At 41.0% G+C, this 10,000-nt stretch overlaps 1 protein-coding gene across 2 annotated transcripts in view; it reads left to right on the plus strand.

The window, feature by feature from the left end:
- Positions 1-10,000, plus strand: part of LOC113814567 (kielin/chordin-like protein) — a 17,167-nt gene that overhangs the window by 5,879 nt on the left and 1,288 nt on the right. The window contains exons 3-8 of one of the 2 annotated variants that reach the window (XM_070116997.1): positions 851-977; positions 1,560-1,666; positions 2,282-2,456; positions 2,860-2,936; positions 3,838-3,894; positions 9,100-9,267. In XM_070116997.1, coding sequence (XP_069973098.1) covers positions 868-977; positions 1,560-1,666; positions 2,282-2,456; positions 2,860-2,936; positions 3,838-3,894; positions 9,100-9,267 — 694 coding nt within the window. In that variant the 5' untranslated portion in view covers positions 851-867. Of the gene's footprint in view, positions 1-850; positions 978-1,559; positions 1,667-2,278; positions 2,457-2,859; positions 2,937-3,837; positions 3,895-9,099; positions 9,268-10,000 lie in introns of both variants that reach the window. The other variant, XM_070116996.1, reaches the window with a different exon arrangement.

The raw sequence follows: 10,000 nt of genomic DNA on the forward strand, positions 1-10,000 counted from the left end.
TTATTTTTTATTTATTATTATTATTATTGTTTTTATTTTATACAGAATTTGATGTCACCTTAAACGAAAGCCAACGTTCCAAAAATTAAATTCGATTTGTGATGACCTATATTCATCGTGACAATTATAGAAAAAGTTATTAATTATACTTTCGTCAGAAATACTTACACTTGCAACGTAATCTCGCTAAAGTGCTGTATATATTTTCCAGTAGAAGAGGATTATAAAGGTAACCGGTTAAATACTTTTCTTGTACAGTAACGATGCAAAATGTATTGATGACGAAGATGTATTCAAAACCTGCCAAATACATCTCTTGTATTGTGAAGATATACATTCTCGTCCATCCCTTTTTTACATTTGTCAACATGAATACAGTTCAGGATATTCATTCTCGTTCATACCTTTCCTACTCAATTTGCGATACATTTAGGGTGTGTTTGTCTTCCAATTTTATATTATTCAATGTACAGCTACACAGGATCGTTAGAAAACCATGCTAAACATTCTGACAAAAGCAACGATACTCCTTGAAATATAAATTTTAACGCTACGAAACTGTTAGTATCCCTGATTTTCCAACTACTTTTGCGCATGTGTGAGTTATCTAAATAAGGCAAAGCACATTCCTTACTGGAATAAAATCGTCATCATCACAGTTAATCCACATGAATTTCGGAAAGAGTATTCGAAACATGAATCATAACTAGACAGATTCGAAACACAATTCGAATCCCAAAACAACCACCCTTCCGTAACATAAGGTTTCGTTCGTTACTTTCGTTCGTTTCGACACCTCTCCAAACGATAATTTTCTGCTGTAGCTGTACATACGGATATTCCCTAACAGCACGGGAGACACAGCTGATGCAGGACTCCACCAGGTGTTACTACAGAGGGTCCTTTTACCTGCCTGGAGAAGAAGTGCCCTTACGAAATCCATGTCTTGGCACTTGTCGCTGTGTTCTTGGTGCTTTGCAAGTATTTTGTTTTTGTTGTTGTTACTGTTGTCTGTTTTAGTTATTCAAAGACAGTTTGACGTCCGTCTTTTACTTTTTTTCTTTGTTTTTAGTTGTTTTCAATTTGTTCTGTTCTTTTCTTTTTTTCGAAACATCTGTTCTATTTGTCTCTCATCTCTATCTCTCTGTCTCTATGTGTTTTTGCTCCTCTCTCTCTCTCTCTCTCTCTCTCTCTCTCTCTCTCTCTCTCTCTCTCTCTCCCTCTCTCTCTCTCTCTCTCTCTCTCTCTCCCTCTCTCTCTCGCTCTCTCTCTCTCTCTCTCTTACACACACACACACACAAACAAACAAACAAACAAACAAACACACACAAACAAGCAAACAAACAAACAAACACACACACACACACACACACACACACACACACACACACACACACACACACACACACACACACACACACACACACACACACACACACACACACACACTCCCATCTCCTTTCCTCTCTATCCACGGGTGTATATGTATCTATATTGTCTCTACCGCTTTCTAAAATGTCCAAATTCTGACTTAACAATATCTCACCTTCTCTCACAAGGCCCGCTATTGAGTGCCAAAGTGAGTGCCAAGACATGGATCAACCAGGACCAGGATGCCGACACCTGTTCAACCCAGGAGTATGTTGTCCGCATGCCCAAAATTGCGGTATGTGGTAGCCCATGTTGTATGCAGTATCATGCATAGGAAAACCGTTTAATGTTGAATCCAGGTATGTTAGACACAGAATAACGTGTGCTCCGGGTGTTGTATGATTTTCCCGTTTTATTTGATTTTTTCCCCTGGTGATTTTCATGTCACAGGTGGGTCGTTTGGACAATGAATTGGCGAATCTATTTTTAGACTAGAGAGAAGTTTTAGATATGATATTGTGCTACAAGTTACCATGCCTTTGATTAACAGTGATCATGTCTCTTCATATTTGTCTGTTTCTCTCTCTCTCTCTCTCTCTCTCTCTCTCTCTCTCTCTCTCTCTCTCTCTCTCTCTCTCTCTCTCTCTCTCTCTCTCTCTCTCTCTCTCTCTCTCTCTCTCTCTCTCTCTCTCTCTCTCTCTTCTCTCTCTCTCTCTCTCTCTCTCTCCTTACGTCACTTTTCCCTCCTTCCTCCCTGCCTCCCTCACTTCCTCCTCGTCCCTTCCTCACTCTCCTAACTCTCCCCCTCCTCTCTCTCTCTCTCCTACCCTCATTTTCTCCCTTCCATCCTTCCAACCCTCTCTCGCTTCTCTCTCTTTCTCCCCCTCCTTCTCTTTCTTTCTCTCAGAAGAACAAAGTGCTCCCGTGGATCCAAGAGACAAGGTGACCTGCTCTTGGGGGAATAAAACGTACCTCGAAGGTGAGCGGATGACCTCAGATGACCTTTCTTGCCAGGCGTGCGTGTGTACTTCCTCTTTTACCATCACAGGTTATGGCTGTTACAAAATGGACTGCGGGCTTGAGAGGCTAGTTTTGTTTGTTTATCGTGGTTTCAAAAATGTTTCAAAGTATTGGTGACGAAGAGAAAACAATACGTAATTTATAGCTGTTTTTTTTTTTTTTTTTTTTTTTTTTTTTTTTTTTTTGTTAGATATGTACTGTGTTTGTTGATATACAAGACGCATGGATGGATTTGAGAAACATTGAAGGCAAAAGGAAATGTTTGAACATTTTTAGTGTAAATATATTTATATATATTTTTTGTCTTTCCTTCTTTCTAGAAATGTTTTTTCAATAATGCTGTCATCGCCAATATCTCAAATACAAAAAAAAAAGATCTTTAGATATGAAACTGTAATTGAGTTTGCGTATGCTAATAGTTTTTTTCTTTCTTTTTTTTTTTTTTTTTTTGCTGAATCCACATTGCAGGTACATTTCAAAGTTGCGAAGTGGCTGCACTCCCATTTTCTATGAGAAGAAGTGCTGTCCCACTGACTGGTTGTGTCGTAAGTTTATGTGGTTTTCTGTTTTCATTTATTTGTTATTTTTGTCTGTAAAATGCGTAGCGGTATTAGTGAATTAAAACAGCTTTGCAGAACCTCAAAACACACACACACACATTCTCTTTCTCTCTCACACATACACACGCGCGTGCGCACACACACACACACATACACACACACACACACACACACACACACACACACACACACACACACACACACACACACACACACACACAGAGAGAGAGAGAGAGAGAGAGAGAGAGAGAGAGAGAGAGAGAGAGAGAGAGAGAGAGAGAGAGAGAGAGAGAGAGAGAGGGAGAGAGAGAGAGAGAGAGAGAGAGAGCTAGAGAGAGAGGGAGAGAGAGAGAGAGAGAGAGAGAGAGAGAGAGAGAGAGAGAGAGAGGGAGAGAGAGAGAGATCCACCGAAAACTGGAGTACCAGGTATAAGTGCAGACAAATTGAACATATGTATATGCACGTGTGTTTGAGTGTCTGTGAGTGTGTGTTTGAGTGTAAGTGAGTGTGTTTGACTGTATGTGAGTGTGGGTTAGACTGTGTGAGTGTGCTGGACTGCATGCGAGTGTGTGTTTGAATGTGTTTGACTGTATGTGAGTGTGGGTTAGACTGTGTGTGTTGGACTGTATGTGAGTGTGGGTTAGACTGTGTGTGTTGGACTGTATGTGAGTGTGGGTTAGACTGTGTTTGACTGTATGTGAGTGTGTTTGGCTGTATGTGAGTTAGACTGTGTGAGTGTGTTGGACTGTTTGTGAGTGTGTATCTGACTGTGCTTGTTTTAATACTCTCTGTACATGTTACCTGGCACGCCTATTCATTGTTTCATTCCCTCTACCTTATCTATCTATCTCTCTTATTTATCTATTTCTCTTATCTATCTCTCCAGCTGGTGACCCACGCATCTCAACCTCATCGACCAGGAAGCTGACACAGAACCAAGAAGGTAAAGTAATTTGATTAATTTCAGTAGCAGGTGTTGTGTTTATATTATCATTATTATTCTTGTGGTTCTAAAATCTCAGCATTTATTATGTTTTTTATTATCGATTTTGATTTTCATTTTATTTAAAAATTGATATCTCATATCATATTTTAGATTTTTTAATGTGAATTTAGAATCATATTTCATACTTTTTAATTTTTTTATTTCTTATTTTTTCATTGTGTTTTTATTAGTTTTTTTATTTATTTATTTTACTCTCTTATTATATTTATCTTTCCATCCATGTGTTTATTTCCATTTTCTTCATCTCATAAACATCTCTTTTTTTCTTTTTTGAAACAGAACCAAGAACCAAGGTAACGTAAAACATTTATTGTCCATTAATTAATTTATCAGATGCTGTGTTTATATCATCATTTTTATTCTTGTGGTTTGCGATTATTTTCCGATTTTCTTTCGTTTTACAGGTTTTTATATATGGATGGATAGTTAGGTAGATATGAACCGTATTCATGTCGACAACTGCAGAAAAGGTATGAATGAGAATGGATAACTTCACAATACAAGAGATGTATTTGATCGGTTTCGAATACATCTTCGTATTTCTGACGAAGATAGAATCGAAGCCAGCCAAATAAATCTCTTGTATTGTGAAGTTATCCATTCTCATTCATACCTTTTCCACAATTAGGTAGATATATTTGGTGGAGGAGATAGCAGTAGTAGATAGATGGAGAGGGAGGGGAGGGGAGGGGAGGGGACAGGAGGGGAGAGGAGGGGAAGGGAATGGAGAGAGAGAGAGAGAGAGAGAGAGAGAGAGAGAGAGAGAGAGAGAGAGAGAGAGAGAGAGAGAGAGAGAGAGAGAGAGAGAGAATAAAATAGAGAGGAAAAGATAGAGATAGATAGAGATATTTCATGGAATGATTTTCGAAAATCATGCCATGAAACAATTGCATTATCCAAGCAATAAAGTCTCATTATTTTTTGTTAGTTAATTAACGATTTTAATTTCTTTAGAATAATATCCCACATCACGTTTTAGCTTTTCGTGTTAATTTAGAATAATTTTTCATACATTTTTTCTATTTTTTAAATTTCTTATTTTTCCATTATATTTCTTATCAGTTTCCTTGATATTTATTTTATTTTCTTATTATGTCTAACTTTCCATCATATGCTGTATTTTTTTTCTTTTCTTCTTATTCCCTTTATTATGTTATCTTATTGTTCTAGCTTTCCATCGCATGTTCAGTTTTACCTTTTCATTTCATCTTTTATTTTAATTTTCTTTGTTTTTTTATCTTTTATCTTTTTTTCTTTAAATGTCTTGACTGTTTTTTTTATCAATTTTTATATATTATCTTTCATCGCATTTTCTTAGTCACTTCTTCCTCTCGTCTTTCTATTTCCTTATCCTTCTATTTTTTTATATTCATTCTTCATCATCATCATCGTCATCGTCATCAACACCAACACCAACACCAACACCAACACCAACACCAACACCAACGCCAACACCAACATCAACATCAACATCAACACCAACACCAACACCAACACCAACACCAACACCAACACCAACACCAACACCAACACCAACACCAACATCAACACCAACATCAACACCAACATCAACACCAACACCAACACCAACACCAACACCAACATCAACATCAACATCAACATCAACATAACAACCAACACCAACACCAACACCAACACCAACACCACAACACCAACATCAACATCAACATCATCTCATCATCAACATCATCAACATCAACACCAACACCAACATCAACACCAACACCAACACCAACATCAACATCAACACCAACACCAACACCAACACCAACATCAACACCAACACCAACACCAACACCAACACCAACACCAACACCAACACCAACACCAACACAACACCAACACCAACACCAACACCAACACCAACACCATCATCAACACCAACACCAACACCAACACCAACACCAACACCAACACCAACATCAACATCAACATCAACATCAACACCAACACCAAACACCAACACCAACACCAACACCAACACCAACATCAACACCAACAACCAACACCAACATCAACACCAACATCAACATCAACATCATCATCAACATCAACATCAACATCAACATCAACATCAACATCAACACCAACACGAACACCAACATCAACATCAACATCAACACCAACACCAACACCAACACCAACACCAACACCAACACCGCTAACACCAACATCAACACCAACATCAACGTCAACATCATCATCAACATCAACATCAACATCATCATCAACATTAACATCAACATCATTATCAACATCAACATCATCATCAACATTAACATCAACATCAACACCAACACCAACACCAACACCAACATCAACATCAACACCAACATCAACACCAACACCAACACCAACACCAACACCAACACCAACATCAACATCAACATCAACACCAACACCAGCATCAGCGTCGGCATCAGCATCAGCATTAACATCAAGATCAACACCAACACCAACACCAACACCAACACCAACATCAACATCAACACAAACATCAACACCAACATCAACATCAACATCAACATCAACACAAACATCAACACAAACACCAACACCAACACCAACACCAACATCAACTTCAACACCAACACTAACACCATCAACATCAACACGAACAACAACATCAACACCAACACCAACATCAAAATCAACACCAACACCAACACCAACACCATCAATCAACATCAACACCAACACCAACACCAACACCAACACCAACACCAACATCAACATCAACATCAACATCAACATCAACACCAACACCAACACCAACACCAACACCAACGGCAACATCAACATCAAGATCAACTTCAACGTCAACACCAACACCAACACCAACACCAACAACAACATCAACATCAACATCAACATCAACATCAACATCAACACCAACACCAACACCAACACCAACACCATCACCATCATCACCACCATCACCATCATCATCATCATCATCATCAACATCAACATCAACACCAACACCAACATCAACACCAACACCAACACCAACATCAACATCAACACCAACACCAACACCAACACCAACATCAACACCAACACCAACACCAACACCAACACCAACACCAACACCAACACCAACACCAACACCAACACCAACACCAACACCAACACCAACACCAACATCATCATCAACATCATCACCATCATCAACATCAACATCAACACCAACACCAACACCAACACCAACACCAACACCAACAACACCAACACCAACACCAACACCAACACACACACACCAACACCAACACCAACACCAGCACCAACACCAACACCAACATCAACACCAACACCAACACCAACACCAACACCAACACCAACACCAACACCAACACCAGCACCAACACCAACACCAACACCATCATCAACATCAACACCAACACCAACACCAACACCAACATCAACACCAACACCAACACCAACACCAACACCAACACCAACATCATCATCATCATCAACATCAACATCAACATCAACACCAACACCAACACCAACATCAACATCAACACCAACATCAACACCAACACCAACACCAACACCAACACCAACATCATCAACAACATCATCATCAACACCAACACCAACACCAACACCAACACCAACACCAACACCAACAACAACAACAACAACAACACCAACACCAACACCAACACCAACACCAACACCAACATACAACACCAACATACAACACCAACACCAACATCAACATGAACACAAACAACAACACCAACATCAACATCAACATCAACATCAACATCAACACCAACACCAACACCAACACCAACACCAACACCAACATCAACATCAACATCAACATCAACATCAACACCAACACCAACACCAACACCAACACCAACACCAACATCAACACCAACACCAACACCAACACCAACACCAACACCAACACCAACACCAACAGCAACACCAACATCAACATCAACACCAACATCACTTCATCACCACATCAACACCAACACCAACACCAACACCAACACCAACACCAACACCAACACCAACACCAACACCAACACCAACACCAACACCAACACCAACACCAACATCAACATCAACACCAACACCAACACCAACACCAACACCAACACCAACATCAACATCAACATCAACATCAACATCAACACCAACACCAACACCAACACCAACACCAACACCAACATCAACATCAACATCAACATCAACATCAACATCAACAGCAACATCAACACCAACACCAACACCAACACCAACACCAACACCAACACCAACACCAACACAAACACAAACACCAACACCCAACATCAACAACAACACCAACATCATCATCAGCATCAGCATCAACATCAACATCAACATCAACACCAACACCAACACCAACACCAACACCAACACCAACACCAACACCAACATCAACATCAACATCAACATCAACACCAACACCAACACCAACACCAACACCAACACCAACACCAACACCAACACCAACATCAACATCAACATCAACACCAACACCAACACCAACACCAACACCAACATCAAAATCAACAGCAACACCAACACCAACACCATCATGAACATCAACATCAACACAAACATCAACACAAACACCAACACCAACACCAACACCAACACCAACCACCAACACCAACACCAACACCAACACCAACACCAACACCAACATCAACATCGAACAACCAACACCATCATCAACATCAACACCAACACCAACACCAACACCAACACCAACACCAACACCAACACCAACATCAACATCAACATCAACACCAACACCAACACCAACACCAACACCAACACCATCACCAACACCAACATCACCATCGACAGCAACATCAACACCAACATCAACACCAACACCACCACCAACACCAACACCAACACCAACACCAACATCAACATCAACATCAACATCAACATCAACATCAACATCAACATCAACACCAACACCAACACCAACACCAACACCAACACCAACACCAACACCAACACCAACACCAACACCAACACCAACACCAACATCAACATCAACATCAACATCAACATCATCATCATCATCGTTTTATAACACAATTTTAATCATTTTTCTAGCATCTTCCCAACCATCGTGTCGGCTCGGTGACCTGACCATTGACATCGGGTCAAAGGTCAAGATCAGAGGAAGGCAGGTCATTTGCAGGTGTGTCACCCCGCCTGACCTGACCTGCGTTCGGTACAGGTCACGCGCGGAGGCTCAGAGGCATTCCAGGCTTAGGAAAGGTAATTCGGAATTTCTGGAATTGGAATGGGTGAGAAGGAGGGAGGGAAGGAGAGAAAGAAGGAGGGAGGGAATGGGTGAGAAGGAGGGAGGGAAGTGAGAAAAAGAAGGAGGGAGGGAAGGAGGAAGGGAAGGATAAAAAGGAGGAGGGAGGGAAGGAGGGAAGGAAGGGGAGACAGAAGGAGGGAGGGAAGTGAGAAAAATAAGGAGGGAGGGAAGGAGAAAAAGAAGGAGGAAGGGAAGGAGGGAAGGAAGGAGAAAAATAAGGAGGGATGGAAGGAGAGAAAGAAGTAGGGAGGGAAGGAGAGAAAGAAGGAGGGAGGGAAGGAGAAAAATAAGGAGGGAGGGAAGGAGAAAAATAAGGAGTGAGGGAAGGAGAAAAATAAGGAGGGAGGGAAGGGGAGAAAGAAGGAGGGAGGGAAGAAGAGAAAGAAGGAGGGAGGGAAGTGAGAAAAAGAAGAAGGGAGGGAAGGGGAGAAAGAAGGGAGAGAGGGAAAGGGAGGGAGGGAAGTGAGAAAAAGAAGAAGGGAAGGAAGGGGAGAAAGAAGGAGGGAGGGAAGGGGAGAAAGAAGGAGGGAGGGAAGGAGGGAGGGAAGGGGAGAAAAGAGGGAGGGAAGGGGAGAAAGAAGGAGGGAGGGAAGTGAAAAAAGGAGGGTGGGGGGAGAGAAGGAACGGGAGAAAAAAGAAGGGAGGAAAGTAACGGGAGAGGGAGGGAGGGAAGGAGGGAAGGAAAGG

The sequence above is a fragment of the Penaeus vannamei genome, chromosome 39 (genome assembly GCF_042767895.1).
Source record: "Penaeus vannamei isolate JL-2024 chromosome 39, ASM4276789v1, whole genome shotgun sequence".
Taxonomy (NCBI): domain Eukaryota; kingdom Metazoa; phylum Arthropoda; class Malacostraca; order Decapoda; family Penaeidae; genus Penaeus; species Penaeus vannamei.